General features: G+C 38.1%; 1 protein-coding gene across 5 annotated transcripts in view; it reads left to right on the top strand.

Annotated features, from left to right (window-relative positions):
- STK38L (serine/threonine kinase 38 like) overlaps positions 1 to 15,879 on the top strand; it is a 65,727-nt gene extending 49,848 nt beyond the window's left edge. For all 5 annotated transcript variants that reach the window (XM_026866690.1, XM_026866700.1, XM_026866671.1 and 2 more), the window contains 9 exons: positions 440 to 563; positions 1,136 to 1,290; positions 2,110 to 2,212; positions 2,953 to 3,014; positions 4,743 to 4,860; positions 5,279 to 5,402; positions 8,497 to 8,592; positions 10,208 to 10,299; positions 11,801 to 15,879. In XM_026866690.1, coding sequence (XP_026722491.1) covers positions 440 to 563; positions 1,136 to 1,290; positions 2,110 to 2,212; positions 2,953 to 3,014; positions 4,743 to 4,860; positions 5,279 to 5,402; positions 8,497 to 8,592; positions 10,208 to 10,299; positions 11,801 to 11,928 — 1,002 coding nt within the window. In that variant the 3' untranslated portion in view covers positions 11,929 to 15,879. The remainder of the gene's footprint in view (positions 1 to 439; positions 564 to 1,135; positions 1,291 to 2,109; positions 2,213 to 2,952; positions 3,015 to 4,742; positions 4,861 to 5,278; positions 5,403 to 8,496; positions 8,593 to 10,207; positions 10,300 to 11,800) is intronic.
- Positions 15,880 to 24,624: the final 8,745 nt, after the last annotated feature.

Here is a 24,624-nt window from a genome sequence, read left to right as displayed (position 1 = left end):
TTTTTGTCTGAGCTTGCAGTGTGGATGCTACTGTATAAAGCTCTGTGATGGTCAGCTCTAATTTTTTGAATATTTCAATTTCATTTTAGGATATAGTAAATAAAGGGAATTGCATTTTTCCACCAGCTTTGTCAGTTCTTCCAACAAACAGAACCAGTTTACAAGCTATGCTTTGTGTTTCTAGAGATTGCTTCTGCAAAGTTGTGTGAATGGTTACTTTCAATATTGAGTTGACTTCTGTGGGTTTCTGGTGGGTATTTTGTGAGGACTTTGTAGGATCTAATAAAAATTGTAAAAAATATGAGTATGAAAAGAGCATAGAAAATAGTTTCTTTGCTAAAGATTATGAAAATATATTGTAGGACTAGGAATATAATAGTGTTCCTTGTTGAAATATTGAAATTGTCCTTTAATAATAGTAATTTAAAATAAATTTTAGGTGGCCCATATTCGAGCAGAAAGAGATATTTTGGTTGAAGCAGATGGAGCCTGGGTAGTGAAAATGTTTTACAGCTTTCAGGATAAAAGAAATCTTTACCTAATCATGGAGTTCTTACCTGGAGGTAAGCTGTATATTGTGGTGTTAAGTGATACAAGTACTTCATCCTTAGCTTTTGTTGTCAGCTTTGTGAAATGTTAGAAACAAGCATACTTTGTAATCTGTGATAATAAAAATTTTAGCACTGTTTTAAAGTCCCAGTAATGTAACTATTCCCGATTTTTAGGAGAAGGAGGAAGATTATGAAAGGGTGTTAAAATAGACTTGGATTAAATAATTATTCTAATTCAATGTTCTGCTTTTTACTGCTGAAGCTATTAACAGTAAAAACAAAAAGAAGCTCTTGTTCAAACAGTTTATTTGTGCAATAAATTTGTGCAATTTGTGTATTATGTGTTAAAATTCACTATATTTTCCTGGACTATCTAATTAAAAATTCCCATTTAGGATTTTCAACAGTTTTACATCCAGTTTACTAGAAAAGAATGTTGGGTTTGTAGGTCCTTGCAGTAATAGTTTTATAATTAGTAGCTAAAAGGCCAGTTACAAGGTTAAATTTGTATTCTACTGGGGTTTCATGCAGAATTAGTCTTGTGATTAAAATGTTCTAAGCGGTATTTCTTCTCTTTTCATTAGGTGACATGATGACCTTACTAATGAAGAAAGACACTTTATCAGAAGAGGAGACACAGTTTTACATTTCTGAAACTGTGCTGGCCATAGATGCTATTCACCAGCTAGGATTCATCCACAGAGATATTAAACCAGATAACCTTCTGCTGGATGCCAAGGCATGTAATGTGCTTGTAAACTGCCTGTGCTTTAAACATTTCAGTCTGCAGATAATGCCATTTATAGTGGTGCTAATCAGTGGGAACTAGTAGGGCCACAACCAATGACTGAGGCTAGCTGGAGTATAAAGGCAGAAGATGGTCACTATCCTTTCCTTGTAGAACACCAATATACTTAAAGCAAAATCATCCTTTGTTGTTGGAAAGCCCTTTCAAGGCAAGCCTTTTACGTGGGACCCACTTGTGTCCAAATGCTCATATTTGGACACATTATAAACTGATACACATAGTTACTTCAAGACAAATGAAAGCATAAAACATTCAGACAGTGCTAAATAACCAGTTCAATTCCTACAGTTATCTCATTTTGTTTTATTAACCAATCAGCAGTGGAAACACTCTATTAGACTGACTATAGTGAGCCATGAAGTGGACCCAGTAAGTGTTATGCGCAAGTCTGTAGACTATCTAGCATTGATGTCTGGAAACCTGAATAAAGCCAGGTTACCAAAATAAACAGGAATTTTCTCAGTCTTAGTGGTATCTAAAACAAAACCAGGCAAACTAGCTGCCTTCAGCTGTTTCAGAATTGTAGAGGTAACCATTCCCAGGGGGCAGTAACCTGTTTGAGAGAAAACATAGTCTCTCATTACACCAAAGTTCAAGCATCATTTCCTTACTTGGCCTGTGCAAGTGCATCATGGCCTGAGAAGGCACATGCAGCTATTAAATACTTCTTTTTCAAGCACTGCCTTTCTAAATTATGTTTTCATCTTCTCTGGTTTGTTTTTGTTTTTGTTTTGTTTTGGGTTTTTTTAGGGTCATGTAAAACTATCTGATTTTGGGCTATGCACAGGTTTAAAGAAAGCTCACAGAACAGAGTTCTACAGGAACCTTACACACAACCCACCAAGTGACTTCTGTAAGTATAAGGTGTCCTAGTTTAAATGTTTAACTAGTTTTGAGCTGCATCTATGCTGCATCATAATTTAATTCTGCTGGGCTAAGCAAGATTCATCAGGCTGATTGCATTTAATTGGAAAACTGGAAATGCCTGTTCCCTGGGACATGGAAGTATTTCACAAGAAAGAAATTATGATTTCTGTAGTATTAATGTATTTTTGCACATTTGTACACAGATACAAATACACATGATGTGATGTATCTTATTTTAATTTTCATAACAACTTTAGTGAAGTTACAATAACACTCTTTCAGGAGGACATGGGTTTCATGTGCCAACTTACTTAAGCCTCATGAAGCTTTTCATAAGAGGAAAATTGTTCATCAACATGACTTGGTGACACATCCACATCAGTGTATTATTCTACAGATGTAAAATTCCTCTGTAGTTCTTGAATTCTTCACTTAATGCTTAAAAAACCATTGCCCTTAACTGAATATACGTTGCTAGGTGCAACAGTAAGTGCTGCTGATCTCAGATCAGTCTGTAAAACTTTAATCAAGTTCTAAATTAGAATTGCTGATCATGTGTCCTACTTACATGTGTTTCAGCTGCAAATTGGACAGTAATTGTTATCATTTCAAGTATTTGTTTCTAGACATTCTAAAGATACAAAATAGTTATTCTGATAAACAGAATGTTATCAGTCTTACAATTCTCAAATGCATTTATTATCTAATAACTGTTTTGTGAATTAGCATTTCAGAATATGAACTCAAAGAGAAAAGCAGAAACATGGAAGAAGAACAGGCGACAACTGGTGAGTTAATAAAATTATGTGTAATTTTTTTTTGCTTTTAAACTATTTACAGAAAATGTTAAATAAAACCTCGACTTTAATGCTACTGGGTTTTAAAAACTGAAAGGCCCTCATCTATGACAGATGTCGCTCTTTACAAGCTCCCAAAATTGCAAATAACTCAGGAAGGTGGTGTAGTGATTCTAGTTGTAGAATAGCTTTGTCAGGGTTGCTTTGTCTGTTTTCAGAGCTGTGACTAGCAAGATCTTGCTCTTCTCTATGCCCTTGTTTTCCTTCTGAGCACCTGGACTAAAGAACCTCAGTAGCAAAGCTGTATCTTGAGTTTATCTTCTAGACTGACCTGGTATTGACACTGTGTGACTCGTGGGTTTAATTCCTGAAGTTCAGTATTGTAAGAAGATGCATAGCTGCATGGCTCTTTTTCAGATTGTTGTGTGGAAAAATTGTTTGTCCTTCTGCTGAACAGCATTATGACAGAAAGGCAGTGGAGGTTATTGGCACTGGAGTGCTGCAGCCTGGGTTTATAATGAAGAGTGGTTAAGTAATAAAAGGAGCTCTAGCATTAACTGTATCAAAGCATCTGTCAGCCATGGGATTTCAGAATTTTAGCCCTGCTTGTGATTTGCACCAAAAAAGCAGTTGCAAACCCCTCAATTTTCAAGTTTTGGAACTTTTTATTTTGCATACTGTTTAAAAAGTGATATGCTGCAGCATTCCCAAAAAGCTTTTGGGTTGATTTTTCTTTCCTCTTGAGACGTAATGAGATTACATTGCAACCCTGCTGCCTCACAGGGGCTGTATTTCACACCCTTACTCGCATTTAGAGTTACATCCCTGAAAAGACTACGTTTTCAGGTCAGTAAAGAGTTGTACTGTGTGGCGAAGCTAGAAGAATCATGACAGTCCAACAGAGAATAAAATGCCAAACTGACAACTTGGATCAACACTATTTGAAAAGGAGTCATATTCTTGGTTTTCCATTGGTTCAAAAATAAATGTCTTGGCTCTGTTCAATAAAATGAAGTATTTTGTTTCTGGTGAGACAAATGAAAGCTGCTGGCAATGTATATTTAGTTAAGGGCAAAACTGGTTTCAGCAGACTTCTTTGGTTTAGTCTGTTTTTTTGTTGGGTTTTGGTTTTTTTTTTTCTTCCCTCTCTGCCCCATGCAAAATTTTCCATCAGTATAGAGAAATTCCTAAATAACTCAAGATTTAGTAATTAGCCAGAATCATTTAGCTGCACATTTAAAAGGATAGAGCCTGGGTCCAGTAAAAGCTCAAATCAATTTTGCAATAAAGACAAGGTAGTATGTGGAACAGCTAGTGTATCATGAATGTCACACATGGGAATCTACCACTGCTTATTCCTTTTTTAAAAAAAAAAAAAATTAAAAATAAAAAAAATCCCCAAAACTACAACAGAATTTACTGGGTATTTTAGTAATGCGGCTACCTGAAATTTTAGCTAAGATGACCTTCTGATATGACAGTGGGAATATTCTATGACTGTCACATTTAGGAGGATGATTTCCATTTACATTCAGGGTTCCCTGTGCTTACTCATCTAAGAGAGTAATGTTTTTGGAACTTTACATACTGTGAATTCTCAAATTAAGCATTCTTGTCCATCCAAATAACAAGATCCTATATGTGAATTCCCAGAAAAAGGTTTTGCAAAGTGTAAAACCACAGTATTTATCTTTTAAAGAATTTATTCTTTTTTTCCAGGCATATTCTACTGTTGGAACGCCAGACTATATTGCACCAGAAGTATTCATGCAGACTGGGTACAACAAGCTGTGTGACTGGTGGTCTTTGGGAGTGATTATGTATGAAATGCTAATAGGTATGTTAAAGACTCCAACTTAAGAATCATTCAAAGTGTTCAAAGGTAACAAGGGTCCATTAGTTTACCAAGTCTGATCCCCTGCATAGTGGAAGTACCAGAATTTCATTCAGTTCTACCTGAAGTAAGCCCCAAATTCAGCTTCCAGAAAATTTTGAAGACCTCCCACCTTTACCAGACAGGAAGAGATGATGCCTCAGTTAATGTTTCAATGACTAACTTGTTCACTATTAAATATTTTTGAAGTTCAGTCTCATTACTTGGAAGTTACAAAGTAACCTTTAATGTTGCATTACAAAATAGAAAACTTTTGGCTAGTACTACTTGTTAGATTGGGAGCTGTAGTGTTAAAAGCAGAGGCCTAGGTCACTTTCCTCTTCTGGGAAAAGCTTGTTAATATTTCAATTTATTTGTACAGGGTATCCACCTTTCTGCTCAGAAACGCCACAAGAGACTTACAGGAAAGTTATGAACTGGAAAGAAACATTGGTATTTCCTCCAGAGGTGCCCATTTCAGAGAAAGCAAAGGATTTAATTTTAAGGTCAGTAACAAAAGCCCACTTCTGGTCACTCACCCAGACATAGTCATCTTCCATTAAGTTAACTTTCTAATCTGCACGAAGGAAGCTTCACATTGGAGGGAAAGTTGGTTTCTTCTGTGTCACCATCCTTGACAGATTGTTTTAGTCTTTTTGCCTTTGCCATTTGTTTAACATGAAGGAATAAGCTCTAACAATCTTGATTTGTACCATGGTATCAGGAGAAACGGGAGACTGGGGGAAAAAAAAAGTGATTAACACACAGTTTTTTTCAGAGGAAACTAGAAAATAACGGCTTGCCAGCATTTAATGCATTGAACAGAAATATTTGGATGTTTTGGATTTACTCACTTTTTCCAAAATGACCATTTTTAATCCATTCCGTTTGCACTGAAGTTTTTGCAAGGGGTTTTGGTGTCAGTGTCAGGCAGAAATGCTCTTTTGTGCTGGGAGGTTTCAGGGGAGATGTGGTTTCTGGCTTTTTTTTTTTTTTTTTAACTCCCAAAGATAATATTACAAACTTACACAATTTTGTTACAGTCAAAAAGGGGAACATACTTTATTGGCAGAGCCAAAGGACTAGAATTTATTATTAGTCCAAGCAGTGCTCCAGTAGCATACAACAAAGTTATTCTTAATCCGGTTACAGTGATACTAACATTTCAAGTTATTTAATTATTGTTAATCCACATGAATAATTTTGTATATGACAAGTTTATTATGTTTTCAGTATCTATTTCTCTAATGTTCTGCTTAACCTCTCCTGGATATTGTCAGTATCCTGAGCTTTTTGCTGTTGCTGCTGAAGAGGTCTTCCTCCTCAGTCTTGGCTGTGTTTGGGGCATTTATAGATAATTCAGGCAGTTTATTTATTAACATGTCTTGCTTGTGAATTTACTTATACAGTGACTAGTTTTTTTAAATTATGGTAAAACATCTTTATTGATGATTTACTCAAATGAGGTCAAAACAGCAGGTTAGGCAACAAACACCTGGCCTTTGAATACTTTGTCCATTATAGCTTGGACAAGTTAGCGTATTTCAACTTAAAGGAAGATGCAGATATAGCTAAAGCTTCCTTATTTTTATGCATATAGATAAAACCAAACTAAAATAAGCTCAAGTTCAGACAAAGCCTGACAGATCCTAAGACCTGGTCTGGCTAACTGTTGTTACAAGGTTTGAGGTCTATTACTAGCACTTGGCATCAACCAACTGGCTGGGCTGCAGTAGAAATACAAGCAGTTTTTTTTTTCCCAAGTGACACTCAACTACAAGTAAAAGACTACTACAGTCTGTAATTGGAGACACTTTATAGCCTAACATACTACATTACTAACTTACCTGCTGAAAATTTCAGTAACTAGCAAGAAGGTAACCTTTTTTGTGTTGCAGTGTATTGATGTGAAAACTGCCTTGCAAATCTGGGTGATGTGATTGTGTGGAGAGATTATGAGTTCAGGATAACTAAGCCAACAGCTGAAGGCTTTGCTCATCTAGGCAAACAGAATTTCATGTAACAAAGGCCAACTGACTTTGAGAAAACAGGAGGCCCACATCCCCATGCTACCAAGTACTCCCCGTTTCCAGGAGGTCATCAGGTGACTCCAGCTTGGCAAGACCAAGCTTTTTGTCTGACATGGGCATTTTTTCCTGTTATTGTAAACCTCCCTCTTTGTGTCACTGTTAGCACCTTTTGCTGTCCTCAAAGAAACTGCAAGGAGGGTGTAAAAATATAAAGCAGTTATATCTTTGCTAACACATACAAAAGATAGATAGGATTTAATGAACTCCCAGGCTAAACATTAGTATGTTCACCATATCTTTGAGATGCTTCAGAGTCTTTTCCAGCCAGCTAGGCGTCGGTTTAGAGGAGAAGGGTCAGCCTCCGCTGCTCCCTGGAAAAAATCCCTGATGTCACTGAGTTGCTGTCAGAGCTTTCACCTCTGTATTTTTCTTCTTTAGGATTTTATACTTCTCCTTGTTGGTGTTTTTCCTCCTGCCTACTTGAGCAGGTAACGGTCCCATCTCAACAATCCTATCTCTGTCTCCAGTTCCATCTTTTTCTTCTTACTTGACTATGGACTTTCTCACAGCTGCTCTTATAAAGTGACAGGGTTTTTTGGAGTCTGAGCTGAGATTATGCAGTGTCCTGGTTCAGCTGGGATAGGGTTAAGAGAGAGAGGGGGAAGGGATCTCCAGCTGGGTTATTCATACCATGCTGACTCAGGTCCAGGCGCTGGAGCCCCGGAACTTTTTCCTTGGTGGCTTTGGTGGCGGGGAGCACATGGCAGGCTTGTTCCATAACCATTGCAGTATTTCTCTGTATATCTTTTTTCTTGCTTACTGTTATTGCTGTTTATTGTTGTTATCATTGCTACTGTTGTTGTTCAGATTGCTTATTACACTGTTGTATTAAATTTTTTCTTGTTTTAACCTGGGTTTGTGCCTCACTTCCAGCCCGACCGGCTGAGGGTGGGGGAGGGGCAATGGCAACATGGTCTCCGGTCCCGGCAGGGCTTAAACAACTACATCCAGCTGGGCCATATTAAAAATAGGCCTTGGCTCTTTGTACCACTAGTACCTGGACCTCTAAGGAGAGAGGGAAGAGGGGGTGACAGGGAGAATAGTGACATGGCATGTTTTGAATGTGTCTGGCTCACTGTAGTTCCAAAATGTGACATCAAAGAGTAGTCCTATTTCACTAAGCTTATCTGTTCCTGTTAGTCTGAAACATGGATGTTTAGCTGAGAACATGCAGAGGTGTTTTCAGTGTTATGGACTTAAGCCTCCATTCCAAACTAATCTTACAGGGCTGGAACTTGAGCAACTTTTCATAAACATTGAAGATGATGTTGCAACAGTTTAGAGAAAATGCAAGTTGCTGTCATAATAGCTCTTTTGTTTTGGAACTCTAACAGTATTCTGCTTCTGCTATTTCCCTTCTCTCCTAGATGCAATGCTGCTTTGACATTACCCAGTGATGCAACAATTTGAAAGAACTTCCTCAGATTCCTGATACAGGATACCACAACAGTTTTGTTTGCTGTTGCTTCTGTCTGCATTTATTGTAACATTTTCTTTTTGACTTTTTCAGGTTTTGTATTGACTCAGAAAATAGAATTGGTAGTAATGGAGTAGAGGAAATAAAAAGTCATCCGTTTTTTGAAGGAGTGGACTGGGGACATATCAGGTATATGTATACACAGTTTCTAGAGAAAATAAAAGACACAAAAGCAAGAATTTCATGTACTGTCATGTCAAGGATAATTATTTTCAGTCTACCTTTTATTTCGAAAAGCAGCTGCTGGCAGTAGGTGAGTGACAGCAAAGGTTTTCAGGCCTCACTGGCATTCATAGATCTGATCAGAGTTTAACTGTCTTGGGATGCCTTGTATTGCCCCAGAGTGGCCAGGACGGAAAGAAATTGTGGTAGAGTGGCTCTGTTATTTCTCATGTATGCTCTGATATCAGCAGAGAGCTTTTCTTCCAATAGTAACGGGCTCTGCAGCTATTGCTATAATAAACCTTTTTTGTAATAGCAGCGCAAGAAAAGCAGACTTTATGCTAAAAATGCAGGGAAAATAGATGAATGAAGAGGAAAGGCAGCAGGTAGGAGGAAAACACAGGGCATGTCTTTACTGCAAGTTGCAGATACTATACCTGAGTGAACCAATGTGTCTACAGAGCACTGGGCAGAGGCACTGACTCACCTCACAGTTGCAGCCTCTGTGGTCACATTCTGCTGGGCCAAGACTGGGTAACTATACTAGTTCCAGCCTGAATTTGTGCTTGCAGAAGCTGAGCTACATCTGCATGTACCCAAAGTGGTAACACCTTTAGAGCAGACTTTGGTGGCCCCACAGAGACTTTCAGTTGAAATGACGGCTACTATTCAGCTCCCTTTAGGGTTTGAGGTAGTCTTCTCTTTCAGTAATACTGCAGTTTTCTACATGAAAATCCATACTGTGGGCATGTGATTGTCCAGCTCATTTCCTCTGTTGCAGAAAACTTCATTTAACTTACCTTTTCTGTGTGGGAGACATTAATAAGCAGCAATATTAGTAACATATCTGTTCATGACCTGGCCAAATGGTATCCCAGTTCCACCCAGAAGCAGATTTAACTGTAATTGTAATAATTACAACCGTAACAAGTTTGCAGGTGTAAATTAATGACTTTCCCACAGTGCTGTGTTCCAGTTTTGAATGATTTTGTGGGACAGATCACTTAGAAAACTTCGAAAGCCACCTTAAAACTTCTTAAAGGGCTGCCTAATTGTTGAGCTAATAAAGCAGTAACATGTCAGAGCCAAATGATTTTGGATGAGAGATACTGGCAACTAAGTGTCAGAAATACAAGCTGCAGCTGAAAGATATCTGGATGAGGTCCAGGCTGATGAGTGCTGGAATTGTAAAGCATTGCATGTGATGGCTCCAAATACAAGTAAAATCCTGTTCAGTTGAGTAGGCTAGGTTTCTGAAATGAAGGTAACCACAGTGGTTCTTGGTGACAACCAAGAACATAGTGATATTTATACAGCAGATGTGTGGAATGTTGGTTCAGTTAATGGGAAAACTATGGTTTCCCCAAGTTTGCCAAGAAGATACTAATGCTAGATAGGAAACCAATAAATCTCCCTATATGATGTCAGCAAACAGACGAGTCAGATACATCTCTGATGGACTCGGTGGAACCTTTGTGCTTTAAGAGGATGTTGTAACAGTAAAAAGCTAAGTTAATCAAAACTGGGATTTAATGTATCTTTTCCTAGTATTCACTATTCTGGCATTTATTTCTATTTGCAGGGAAAGACCAGCTGCAATCCCTATAGAAATCAAAAGTATTGATGATACTTCCAACTTTGATGAATTTCCTGAATCTGATATTTTACAGCCAGGTGAGACTGCCATTCCAAATTTCTATCTATTACATGCCATAATACTCCACAGATTCTACTGTTGTTTATATTAATTTTTCTGATACCTTAATCAAGGTAATACAGACTTGATCTAGAAACTTACTTTCAAATATAAATGTAAATCTGTGATCTCTCATAGCTTCTACTTCTTTAGAATCTTGGAGGGAGAAAAAGAAGCCCACAGACTTTATGTTAAATCTATTAGTAAAAATGGTTTGCATATATAGTGAGCACAGAAAACAGTACAGTTTCCCACCATATAATCTAAGCAAATTCTGGTAAAACACTATGTACTGATTTGCTCTTGATCTTTAATGACTTTTGAGTTTCACGCCAAACATAAATGTTCACATATTTGTGGGCAAAAATTTTCAGACAGATGATTATTTAATATAGTGATTTATGAACCTGATTGGCTTTGGAAATCATTTAAGTTTTTTTAATTCTTAACTTCTGTTGGCAAGTAGTAGGAAATTTTTATACATAAAAGGCTTGATTTTCTGACATGCCAAATTCTCTCAGCTCCCACTGTTTCAATTAATTATTAATGGCTTAAAGATAGGCACATATATAATGACTAATTGATGACAGATAAGTGTAGATGTGTCTAACAATGATAATCATCAAAAAACAGGTCGTTTTTTTTCTGAAATGGCTTTTATTTAATGGCGAGGAAGTTTGTCCTTTTAATGCAAATCAGTTAATCTTCAGTGCCTCAGTTAAGCTGTAGGTCCATATTTGGATAATGTAAAGTACATTTGTGTTGGTTTTGGTATTTCAGACCTGCTGAAAATGTTACTGTACATCTAGATACCTAAATACAAATTTTGATATTGGTGTGTTTCGCATCTTGAGTTGAAAATATTGTTATAGAACTCTAACAACAGTATCCAGAGAGCTAAATATAGAAGCCCACTACAGTGAATGTCCAGGCAGCATGCCAGCCATATGGGCTGTTCAGAAAATAGAGGGAGGCTGTACAGGCCTCACAGAAGCTGTAAGCTGGGATTAAGTCCTAGGAGAGTAATATGTGCGTGGTATGCATAGTTCTCTTGGGAGAACCTGGATATATCTTTTTTTCTGTTTGTGTTAAGGATAAAATGGTATGTATACATGTGTGTGTGGTGCATGGAGCATAATAAATGTTATGTTTTGCATAACTGTATATCCTGTGGGTGTGTTAGAGGTTCCTGTCAAGGTATGCCTGTTATGGTATGTAGACATACTGAAAAAACACCCCTCAAAACCCAAACAGAAAAAAATGTTTTCCACTTCAGAGTTACATGCTGAAATTATACATCATCTCAGACCACTGACAAAAGGCAACCGACCTGATTAGAAACAGGATTTCTTCAAGGAATTTCTTTTGACTGGAGAGATAAGAGTTTGGGGCTGTTTATGTCAGTGCTCTGTGAAAAATCCTCTCAGAAGCAGTGCTGGTTTTAACCGAGTTGGTTTTACTTTTGTTTCTGAATTCTAGTGCCAAACACAACGGAACCTGACTACAAATCCAAAGACTGGGTTTTCCTCAATTATACCTACAAGAGGTTTGAAGGGCTCACGCAACGTGGCTCGATCCCTTCCTACATGAAAGCTGGGAAGTTGTGAAACAAAACACAAACATACAAAAGAAATAATACAAACCTCAGGTAGCTGCATCACCAGACCTGCTTGGCATTAGCTATCAATACATTGACTCTGGTGCGCATCAATTTCACAAGGAAGTTCTACAGGATTAGGATTTCTAAGACTGCTACAGGAATTAGTTGGCAGTGCCAGCTGGCTTTTTTTTTTTTTTTTTAAATATTTGAATATTTTTGTTAACTTTATTATACAAAGGTACTGGAATAAAAGGAATGTACATCCCTTTAACTGCACTGCCTATGTGTGTATAATGGTTAATTATGCCTCTCTTTACTGTGGTTTTGTACTGTAAACCATCTAATCAACCCAGGAGTAAAGCATACCATTTTATGCAGCGTTGTTGTTGTTATACTGCTTACCTGGTGGGTTATAGATATGCAGTATAAGAAACCATTGCCTGCATTTGCAAAATTCTCTGTGCAGTTGCCCAAGGGTGTTCCAGTTGTGGTCCGCAAATACCCCATGATTGTGGCAACACAGAATTGTTTTAAATAGCAGTGTTCCATGGGCCTACTTTTGTACCCTGCCTACGCTCGCTTCTTGCCACTGGAGGGTTTTATCAGCTGATCATCTGTTCTCTTTCTTCCTTTTTCCACTTTTTTCACAGACAGTCCCTGTGATCTGGTTAGTGGTATTTCTGCTTTAAATGATAGTTGTTGAGTTTAAGATGATGATGCCTGTTGGCAACTTCAGAAGAAAAGAGGAATCTGAGTAAGAAAAAATAAAGATTTTTAAGGGACAGGAAACTTTCTGATGCCAAGTTCTGAAGAGGTGATAGAGTGTCCAGGACTGCATTCCTATGTCTGCTGTAAAGCAGCTCATCTTTTTGCTACTCATAAATGAAATTGCCTTTTCTGTCTGTGCAAAACATATTCTAGAAAAGTAATCAAATTGCTGCTTTTTCTTTTTTGTCCCCTAAGAAGTTCCAGGCAGAAGGGATCCTGCTCTAGCCTTCTGTTTCCAGAATACCCTGTAGCTAGAGGAAATGGATTGCCCAACTAGACTTAGACTTTCCTGTGGGCTCCATGTTCTAGTATCTCCATCTAACATGGGCCATGGGATTACAAAGGATCAGCTGAGTCTGCAGCCGAGTTTCTAGGAGCCACAAATAACCACGACTGAATTGGGCAGAGCATCCAAAGGCTCTCCCCAGTCTGCAGGATGGTGACAAACTGACACCTGACATGGGTCTCCTTCTCCTAGGTTGAGGAAATTGAAGCTGAAATCCCTCCATATGCAGTGTATGATACTGCTTCTCAGCCCAGCAGCAGTTCAGGACTGAATTGCACTCCTTGATCAGTTTCCACTTTTCTGGTTGCTGGCAAATGTATCTGTATCTCTGCCTGTACTAGCATATTATCTGCAGTATTTTGAATCTATCATAATACAGTAGAGGTCTTTGGTGTAATTTTCTGGTTACAAAAGAGATACACAGCAGTGAACAATTCCCCAGTAATTGAACGAGCAGAGTCATTGTTGCTGTCTTCCTCCTCTGAATGCAAGTGAAAGGCACTCTAAAACCTTGGCAACACCCACTGGAGTGAAGCACAGTCTATTTTGGCATACTGGCTTTTGCAGCAAACTGGAAATGGCTATTTATAAAGCTATTACAGAAATATTTGTTGCTGTTACGTACCATGGTATAAGCTGTTCTGAATTATTTGTATACTTAAAAACACACTGTGGTATTCATCTGCTGCATAGAAGATCATTTACCAGCAGGATTTATGTGCATCAGTGGCTTACTGATCCAACAGCTACTAGGTTCCTCAAGGGCTTCAGTGATATCTTTCCTGCACTGTTTTGTCTCCCTTCAAGCGTCTAATATCTGCTATTTATACTGCATTTCTACCAAAATTTTTAATCTTCAGCTCATCAGAGGAGTAGCCAGTACTTCAGGACCCATCCAATTTATATAATGTTATATCAGAACATGGCTAATATAAACTTTTGCCTAAATGCTGGACTTACATGGGAACAGCTTCTTTATGTCCAGGTTTTTCTTCTTATACCTTACCCTAATTAATACCCCTTTACTGCCACTGGGGTAAGATCTCTCAAATTCTTCAGTGGTGTTCTTAGCCTTGTCAATGCGGTGAAGCTCTACTTGTATCCATCCAAAGACTGTCCAAAACCAGTAAATTGCTTAAATCCACCTTTACACTTTCAGATTTCATTCTGCTAGTGCCCTAGCAGCTTGAGGCTTCTCACAAAAGGAAATTCCTTTTCTAAAGCCTTCAATCTGTTCTGTAAAGACAGAGGAGCTTAGGCAAAAACTATCAGGTGCAAACTTGGCCTCAAAGGACACTGCTATTCAAAAAAGTTTTTATTATTTTTAATTTCCAATCTCATTCATGGGGCACTATGTGTACTAGAAGTGGAATTCCTGCAAACGGCACACTGCAAAAGACCACAGTAACACTATTTCATAACATAAAAAGAAGTCTTTGCTTGAACTTGCTAAGACAAGATAAGTGTCATGGAAACCACAAATGATCAGTAATTCTGGTGACTTTCTTTTTTTTCCTGTGGGGTTTGAGGGTGGGGAGATAAATACACAATTTAAAGCTATTAAACAACTCTGTGCATACACACTGGTTTACAAACTCGGGAAAAAGCTCAACCATTGTATTTGTAACACTAATGATAATACTTATTTAAAACTGGATGATTAATCATATCAGTGCTCACGTAGGAGTTATATCTATGGGGAAACAGCCTCCAGCATATTTAGCATAAATTCCTGTATTGCAGTGGTTGATTTTTTTTTTTTTTAAACATAGCATTATTTTAATCAGTAAGTCAGTTTAAACGAAATATTAACTGCTGCTTTTAGGATGATACAATTTTTTTTAAAGGTGAAACTGTAACACTAATGTATTAAAGAGAACAGAAGGTTAATCTACACTGACTTTCAAGAAGCAGAAGTGCAACATAGGTTTTGTTTTGTTAGTCTTATTCCTTTGGATGGTTGTGTTTTTTCTTTGGCAGTGTTTGTCACTGTGCCATGTATTTTTCTTATTCTCGGAGTACCAAAGATCCTGAAATGGCTTGATGATTGGAACCATGTGAAAATTTATTTTCTAGAAGTATGTTTGTTAACTTCTGTTAAAATATGGAATTGTGTATGCAAGTTGTTATCAGAAATTTGCTGGGAGGTTAACCTATTCCAGCACAGAAAACTTGAGTGCATCGATGGAAGTGGTGAGCCTGAATCAAAATTTTGGATCTGAATACGCAGAAACTGGAGAGGAAGCTTGTATTAGGAAACACAGCTGAGCTTTTGTACTTTCTTCCATTTTCAGTCAGAGTGAGTGAGTGGCCTTAGGACATCAGCAGAAGTTGTTTCATGTGCAAAAGGAGTTTAAAAAATTGCCAGCATTCACAAATCAAATATTGTTGATACTGCATTTGCACTGTTAAATTTGCCTTGCTGGAGAGTTATGTAAGTGTTATTTTTATAGGTCAACTATTAAACACCTGAGCTGTTTAGCATCTGATGTTGGGTGAGTTAACCTAAGTGCAAAGGGGCTTGCTGAAAGCTCTCCACACTACTAAATAGGTATAAGCAGTATAAAGGGTGTTGTGTCGGCTCCTTCTAAAGAGGTGACTTTCCTCCTCTGCAAACAGCAAGTAGGGAATACTGCAGTTTAGCCCAGTTATACTCAAATGCTTAGGAAGTGCTCTCACTTTTTCAGTAATATGAGCAATTGCAAGCATTGTAACGTACTGTACCTTGTCCTTTTAATGTTGACATATTACAGCTGCTTGTTCTTGGAGTCAAAATGGCAACTGCTATATTTTTCCTAGACTGTTTCATTAGTTGTGATTGGGAAACTTACATAGAAGCATTATAAAAATTTATAAGAGGCTTTTTACAGCATTTGAAAATAAAAGTAGCATTCTTTTTGTAAAGATGCTGGGTTTGTTTTTTTGCACCAGTGTACTGATTTTGTTTATCTTCCAGAATGGGATTATCTAAGGAATTGAGACACTATTTTGTGTATTCTCTTCTTGAATTCCATGGACAGTGAAAACTCTAGTGTTACTAATCTCAGTCAGAAAGTAGAGATCACAGAAATTGCTCAACTTGTACCAACTGCAGTCATATAAAGCTACTTCTGAAATCATTATTGTTCTTCACAAGAGATCTTTCTTCTTTTCTGTAGACCATAATTTATTCAAGAGAGCCTTCCACAAGTAGTTGTGTCCTCTTGGTTCATTACAGAAACAATTTTGTCTTGTTCCTTACTGAGTTTAGAGCAGTGACTGCAGATGCAGTTGTGAAACAGTCATGTAAAAAAAGCGTTGAGCAGCTGAAAGCAGAGGAGTTAGCAGCTACTGACTGGCCTCTGAAGCCCTCCAGTGAATAACAGCCCTCCCTCCACTTGAGAATTGCTGCTTTCAGTAAATAATACAATTTTAACAGAATTGTACAAATTCTATTTAATGGGATTATACTTTTCTTCCAGTAACCATATATTGTATCTCAGAGCTACATATCATAAGGAAATGTAGACTTATTTCTTTATCCCCTTGCATTACCAAATTCAGCATTCCTCAAAAATACAGCACTTCAGTGGTAAATGAAAAGGCTTTGCCTTCAGCATGTGCAGATTTTTTTTTTAAATCAACCACTTTAAAATATTATATACTAAACCACTATGTATACAAATATCCATTGTGCATTTTCCATTTCTTTATTCTTGTGCAAAGTGTGCCTTGTACATAAGCAGAACAAACATGCTTTAGACAATGAAAGGTCTTTTCTGAAAATCTTCCTATGGAAAGAGAAGGGAGGCATGTTCAAAACAGTCTGTCTTGCTGTTGAGAGTGACGACAATAGTGGTTCCCAGCTCTGGACTAGACAAGGATTTATTTGCAGTTCAGGAAGTGCTTCATGTACTCCTTTAAGGTAATTTTATTTATCATGCATTGTAAATTTAAAATATCACAGAGGTTCTAAAATGCCCATCCCATAGCTTAATTTCAGCAGGTTTTCAGTGTGGGTGCCAGTAGTCTGTAACCTGTCAGCCATGCTAGGCTCAGCAGTGCTAGGCTGTGCTGCACAGAATACTGTTCTGTCTAAAAGAAGTCACTGTTTGAGAGATACCAGGTATGTTAACTATTGGGACAGTTAAAGGGCAAGTTAATGTATACATAATACAATGAACTTATTCTCTGTTAATAGTAATGGCACCTAGATTTGTACACTTCATCACACAGAAACACTTGTACAGTTGGTGTGAGGGGAAATGAATCTATGCATTCAAAGAGAGTTCATCCCACTATCTACTACTTCTCTCACCACCTCTCTCCAGGTTATTTGATAGCATGAAGGTTACTGTTCTCTGGGGAAAAGGGGCATGTAGGCTTGAACCTTCTCTTGCTGAGGAGAGAAATTAACCCAGGTTTTTCATTTCCCAGTTGTCGCGGATGAAAGTATTGACACGGTAATGATTTAGAAAAATAATCTAGATTTATTAATAACTAACAACTATTTGTCAATACAAAATAACTCAGAAAGAAAAGCAACTTATTCAGGTTCTAAAATGACAATATTCACTCTAACGGTACCTTAATTTGGACACATATGTACACATGCATACACAAAACAGACGTATACATACAGAAACAAAGGTATTTGGATTCAGTAAAATGAACACAAAAGGGACAAGCACACAGGAACAAGGGCAAGGGTACGTACCCACACCCACCCACCAATAAACAGGAGAAATAGAAGCTAGCTCAAAGAAAATTTCCCTCTGAAGTTTAGAGCAAATACTCACAATGCCTTGGCATTCCTCAACGGGCAATAATTGAGACTTGAGCGGGGGGACTTCGCCCTGGCCTTCCATCTGGAGCAGATGACACCTGAGAGGTGTCCCAGCTCAGGGGAGATGCTGGTCACAGGCCCGCTGCAATCCAGGAGAGCTCAAAGGGTCTCTCTGGTGGTCGCAGTTTATAGGATCCAAGATAATTGATTTTTGTCAAATACTATCTGGTGCCTTCTGGCAGTTGCACAAGAATTTGAATAATATGCAACCCTGTTACTGTTCCATCTGATCACATCCCAGGCATAGGTGTGTCAGGCCATCAGGAGATGATGGGCCATTATAACCTTTTCCAAGCAATTTTGGGGGGCAGGAGCCAGGCCCCTCAAGGTTATCAGTCCTTATCTCCACAGACTGGTGTATGGCTTGGGGGAATGTGGATGGAATCACACCTGGCACCAAGCAGCCCAACAAGGAGGGCAGAGAGGGGTAAGAATTGCACCACCACACCAATCAAGTCAGAATTCTGCTAGGAACAGTTTGTTTCTCATTTGAACTGACCCTTGATGCCACATCTTGTTTCTGTACCAGCTGCTTTAATCTGTTTCTAGTGAGCCACCATCTGCTGCTGCTTCTCTCTCCTGTAGGAATATGTGCTCTGTCTATGTACTGTCCTCAGGCAGCCAACCTTTAATTGGTAGCAGTTCCTTCACCTCCAGGTGTCTCTGCACAACCTCCCCCCTCCAAAGACAAAAGCTTTACCCTTGCCTCTACATTTCCTGCTCACAAAACTAAATTATGTTGAAAGGGCAGCTCATCAGCAGAGTAGTAAGTGCTGTGACCTTGGAGCTGTTGTGTAGAAGTGTAACCACAGCCCTTGCTCCAACATTTTGAAAAAGAGAGGGCAGCTCCAGATAGCATACATGCGAAGTCTATGTTACACCTTGTTTCCTTCCTGGGCTGAAGCAGAAGATTGTATGGGCTGGAATAGGAAGGTCATGGAGCTCCAGCCACAAGCAGGTGCAAGACATTCATACCCCGAGGCCCTGTCCCTGCACACACAGCCATACACAAAACTGAGACTCAAAATGGGAGCATTGATTTGAACATACATCTCTCTAGTGTTAGGAGTTACTCAAAACCTGCAAGAGCTCTGCTAGTCTTGGTCATATTTCTCAAAAAAGTCTACTTCTGACTCAAGTATATCTATTTAAGAATAACGAATGATCAGATAAGAACTTAGTGACTTTTTGGTCATGACAGAGTGAATCACTGGTAAACTAGACACACATCTCAAGATTGTTCAATCCTGCAGCCTGCCTTTAAGGTCTCATCCAGCTCTCACTGATGCCAGCAAAAAATCCCTATCTAAAGTCCAAAGAAACCAGTGAACAAGTATGGTCTCCAAAGCAAGCTGTTTGCTTTTGTGTTCTTGACAAATGAGATTAAAAGATTTTACTATCTATACAACTCAGTTGGTTGAAAAGCAGTATGTGAAGAGGAAGGCTTTTGGTTTCAAAGACAATGGTGACAAATTTGCACAGTACTTCTGTTATTAAAGAAGAAAATGCTACCTTTTTTTATAAACAAAATTAAACTAATGCCTCAAGGAAACTTTTCAAAATGTACAATTTATTTCAATGCCTTTTCCTGAAATAGCACAGTACATAATTGTGCTTCAGTATGGATTTTGCATATTCTAGGAAGTAGACATATTGGCTTGACTTCTTGATTTGTGAAATTCACAGGTAGGGAGCAATGAATGTGACGCATTCAGTTGTCTCAGTTCTGTTGAGTAACATTGGGCATATTCATGGGCCCAGTCTGTGCAACGGTCATTGGTTTCCCTTTTCAGTTAATTGTGCCTTGGCTTATTGGCACAGATTTAAGGTGGTTTACGTTTCTTCATCTTTGCATTGTTCCTATACCAGCTGTTTAACATGAGGCTGTTAACACTTGAAAAGACCAGGAATCTGAATGGTGGGTGTCAAGCCTACTTTAACCAAGGAGAAGACTTTCAGACAGTGATGTAATACATTGTTGGGACCTTTGCAGGCAAGATGGATGAGATGACTGCAGCTTGGGAGGTTCACAGAGTTGGGTGAAATTCCAAGAAAAGGTGTTTCGTCCTTGGAGGGATGCTGCCCCCACAGCTGGTTTTGTTTTCTTTTAGTCACAGCAGAAAAGGCCTGGGTGGGATCTCACTGGTCCTGGTGAGGTAGGACTCAGCTTGGGAGTTTGCCCCTTGTGCACCATGGGCACGTTTGAATTGCTCTTCCTTTCAATAGGTCCCCTAGGCAGCTTGCTTTATCCTTGTGTAGAGATTTGTAACAGCAATACTGTTTTTCAGAGACATTAAGCTCTTGTGAGGCATTCAGAAAATTCAGAAACCTATTTCTGCCAGGAATGAAAAGGCTATTTAAAAACTGAAGATTATTTTGGTTTTAAATCACAAGTGGCACCATCAAATTGAGAGACTTCTAGGTAAGAGGTTTACAAGCAAGTGAATTACCTCATGGGCACAGACCTCACCAGCCAGGACTCCAAAATAAAGTAGGCACTTTGGAAAATGCTAATCTTTTTTACTTGTTTTAATTTTTTTAGAAAACCCCAAACTAAATTGATTATCCTACTGGCTCTAATACTAAGATTAGAAAGAGAGAGGAAGTAGGATTTGGAAGCTCTTCTCAAGTTAAACTGTTTCATCATGCAAGGAATTTGTCTGTGATTCACAGATCTTTAAGGCCAGACTATATCACAGTCCAGTCTGATGCACTGCATAACATAATCACTGTATTGTGCAAGCATAGGACAGCCTGTTGCTGGCAAAGTTGGAATTCTTTTGTGCTGTTTTTTTGCTTCCTCAAAGGGCTTCTTTACCAATTACAGAGTGGAAATAACTGTAAAAAGCTTATTTTTGTTATTGACTGATTACAGTATGATTATGCTATTTATATAATTTTTGAAGAAAAAGATTTTTGGATTTGAGGAAGAAATTTTGCTTTAAAATGATAGCAGATTTTACTAACGCATAGACACAGAATTTACACTAAATGGCTTGTGGTGCCTTTGCCCTTCAAGCACGAACCACAGACTAGAACAGATTCTTTTAAAAATTGTATTACTTCTTCTAATTAGACAGCCTGTTCACTTGTACTCTATGAAAACAAACTTGATTCAGGACACAGGTATTGTTCTTTACATTACTGTGAGCTATGTAATACCACGGCCTGAGGGAAAAACAAACATTTGTGTTCTGGGAGAGAAGTCTGAAAAATCTGTATTTCTCTTTACAGGTATGCTGAATAACTTTATTTTTCTGCTATTAAGTTTCAGCAGAAAAAAGTTAGCTAGCTCATCCTAAGTAGTCACATAAGTATGTTTTTATGTGAAGTAATACAAGTCACACTAATAACACAGAGTGACTCTCAGTGTTCCCTCAGAAGAGGAGAGTGCTTTTGACCAGTCTCTGTCAGCTTCTTGAAGTAGGTCTCTAAGTGTGGCATGCATGGAGCTAGCTTGGCCCCAGCAAATACACGAAGAAATTCGCATCCTTTTCAGGATGGTATCTCAGAGAAATGCTGACTGTATGCTCTTCATGTCCTGTGTAACAGCTAAAACACACTGTGCTTTAGATGTCATTAATCATTTACAGAAAAGAAAAAGGAATAATAATACAGACACTTTTTTTTAACTGCTCAGCCTCAAGCTATTATTTAACTGCTCTGAGGCTTGATTGTTATTTTTACCCCTTTAGCAAGTTGTTGTGCGAGTTGTTTGGAAAAAAAGAGGCTATCTGTTGCTTACATAAAGCATTCTGTTCTCTGTTTTATATCTAAAAGCTACTCAACAGAAAGTGCTTACCTAAAAACGGGGCCTACTCAAAATCAGTACCTTACATAAACCAGGATCCTTCTCTGCCAAGACTCAAGGCTAACTATATACTATAAATGCCAGTTACTGTCATATATTCAGTGTATGAAATGTTCAATGAAGAGACCAATCATCACCTTTGAATAAGAAACAAGTACAATAAATGTTTAAAATCTGTGTTAATGAATTGGCAGTGCATTATGTTTATAAGAATGCTCTAAGTGTCAGGAGATGTGACATTGACCATGGATGAGAAATACACAGAAGAAAACATGACAGGCAGAAATATTGCTAAGAGATTGATGATTTTCTGACCTAGACATATGAAAGTGCCAAAAATTTCTGCATTGAATTATGAGTACTTCTATTGTTGCACTAAAAAATATTAAATAAAATGTGAATAAGGCACATTAGCTCTGTTTCTAGTCATTCAGTTTAAAAAATCCCTAACTATTGCATTTTTAATGTGCTCAGTGAATGTTCCCATATGGAGAGAGTTTGTATTTAATAGCTGTTAAGCTATTAAGTTTGTTAGAACAGTTTTGTGGAACTGTTTAAATCCTTAACTCATTGAGCTTTATAACAACAGCCATCTTCACTTTCTGTGGTTACTGAGTCTCTGAGACATTTTCAGTCAATGTAGCTGAGTTATTCTTTTGAAATTTCCTTAACATTTGGGTGTCCACTGATGATGCAAACCTGGAGGAGGGAGCACATAGCTTCAAAACTGGGGCAAAAGGTATTTTAGCAGGGCCAAACATGACATTTAAGCTTCCTGTGAACAAATTCTTGGAAATGTTTTTCAATATCTGTTATAGCATATGAATAAAACAAATGTGCATTAATAACAATTATTTTGTCAAAGATGGCAACACTAAACCTTGTTTGTTAGCTCTTCCTACTGCTTTCTATTTCATTTAGGGCAGAAATGGTTTGTAATTGCTTTTGTCCAATACAAATTCTGTAAGACCAGTTGAACCCAGCATGATGGAATATATATATATCACTGCAATAGTAACTGCAGGATTACACACAATTTAAAATTGAGATGAAAAGTTGGATTTGCAAGGGAAAAAAATAGCATATGAAAAAGTGTGCATTGAAACTGTAGTAGTCCAATTCCATTTTTTCGGCAACATCCCCAGCTGGAACTCACGATTCCCCAACCAGGTAAACGTATTCTGTTAGAGCTGTTCACCCACACCCACACGGCCCTTCCACATGCCTAGTCTCACTTGGGCTTAGCTATGGGCAAGATACTGAGCCACCCACTCCCTCCTATACAGATGGGGTGTTTCCAAGTTGAATGTGAAATGTGTTAGTAGCTTCAAAGTATAAAAGATGGCACAAATGGAGTTCAGGACTGCATCTGAGTAATCATTCTCAAGATTACAGTTTGGAATTTAGGCAAGTAAATTCTCCCCAAATCTCAGAAAGCTATGAATGAAACACATCCTTGGTTTTTGTTTTTGTTTTTTTCCAGTTCTATCATTGACTATGCAAGTTACTAATCTTCCACCACAGTACATGAAATCCATAGCTGTTCAAATGGATTTGGCCCACATCATTTTGTGAGGCTTTACTTTCTCAAGTTCTTAGAATCATAGAATCATGGAATCATTTAGGCTGGAAATATCCATTAAGATCATTGAGTCCAACCATAAACCTACACTGCTAAGTCCACCATGTCCCTAAGCACCACATGTACATATCTTTTAAATAGCTTCAGGGATGGTTACTCAATCACTTCCCTGGGCAGCCTGTTCCAGTGCTTGACAACCCCTGTAGTGAAGAAATTTTTCCTAATATCCCAGCTAAACCTCTGGTGCAACTTGAAGATGTTTCCTCTTGTCCTATCACTGGTTACTCAGGAAAAGAGATCAACACCCATCTCACTACAACCTCCTTTCAGGTAGTTGTAGAGAGTGTTTTGGCAGACATAGATCTTTATACATAATTAAAATAAAGACAATACTGAACTGCTGTCTTAGATGGGATGATGGAAGCAGAGAAGCAAAGATTTGACAAGGCTTCTATTTCAAGGCATTCGTTTTCTCAAAATAAATTATTAACTTTCCTACACAGAGAAAACTGATAGAGAAAGAACTGTTTACACATATGAGGTTTTTGTCCAGGTATATCAAGCTATATATGTATAAGAATCTTTGGCAGGACCTAAAAATTTCCTTAATTTTGAAGAAAAACAAGCTTTCTTTTTTTTTTAAGAGTCAAGAGTAAACAGTCTCTTGTAATTTTATAAATAATCACCTGTAGTCTTACCACCAGGGCATAGATGCTTACAAACATTACTACAAGAGTTCCTCTGCACTGTTTCTACAACTCCAGACTCATTGTTCGGTTGCATGTGACTATCCTTTTGAAGAAAACAGCCTTTCAGCAAACTACCTTTCAAGCAATTTCTTCCTGCAAGAGAAATTTTTTAATACATAGGTTTGGCTTAACCCTTTGCATGTTTGCAACTACCTTTGATCTGGACACAAAACTGGCATTCAAATATATATATATATTTTTCCCATCAGCATAATGGAGTTAATGATGAAAATACTGATGTAAGTAATAATCCTGCTTTTATTAAAACCACGTGGATATTTTTGTGTATTTAATCACACTGCCTTTTTCACTTTTAGCAAAATGACTTGCGGAAGCACAACTCCACAACCTCTAAGGTTATAAAGTAGGTATGTTTATTCAGCGCTGAGGCACACGGCGGATCATTACACCACAAACATGTGCACCTCTTGTGGCACCTTGTCTTGGCTTTATGCTAGAAAGCATTACATATTCATAATACACCTATACACATGCATAACCTATCCCTGCTTCATATTATAATGAGCTTGAAAGTCTTTTTCATATGTTCCACCCCAGTCTCCTCCTAGTTGTGTCTGTGCAGTGTGTCCCAGTGGTCGTGGGCTGGAGTCACAGAGATGAAGTAGCTCCTCTTCCTCACTGTTGAACTTTTTACCTTGGCTTCTTGCGCAGTCTCTGTAGC

Source organism: Athene cunicularia (assembly GCF_003259725.1).
Source record: "Athene cunicularia isolate RWA chromosome 1 unlocalized genomic scaffold, athCun1 chr1_part2, whole genome shotgun sequence".
NCBI classification, from domain to species: Eukaryota; Metazoa; Chordata; class Aves; order Strigiformes; family Strigidae; genus Athene; species Athene cunicularia.
Note: the sequence above shows the minus strand (reverse complement) of the source record. Positions and strands in the feature narration are given on the sequence as shown.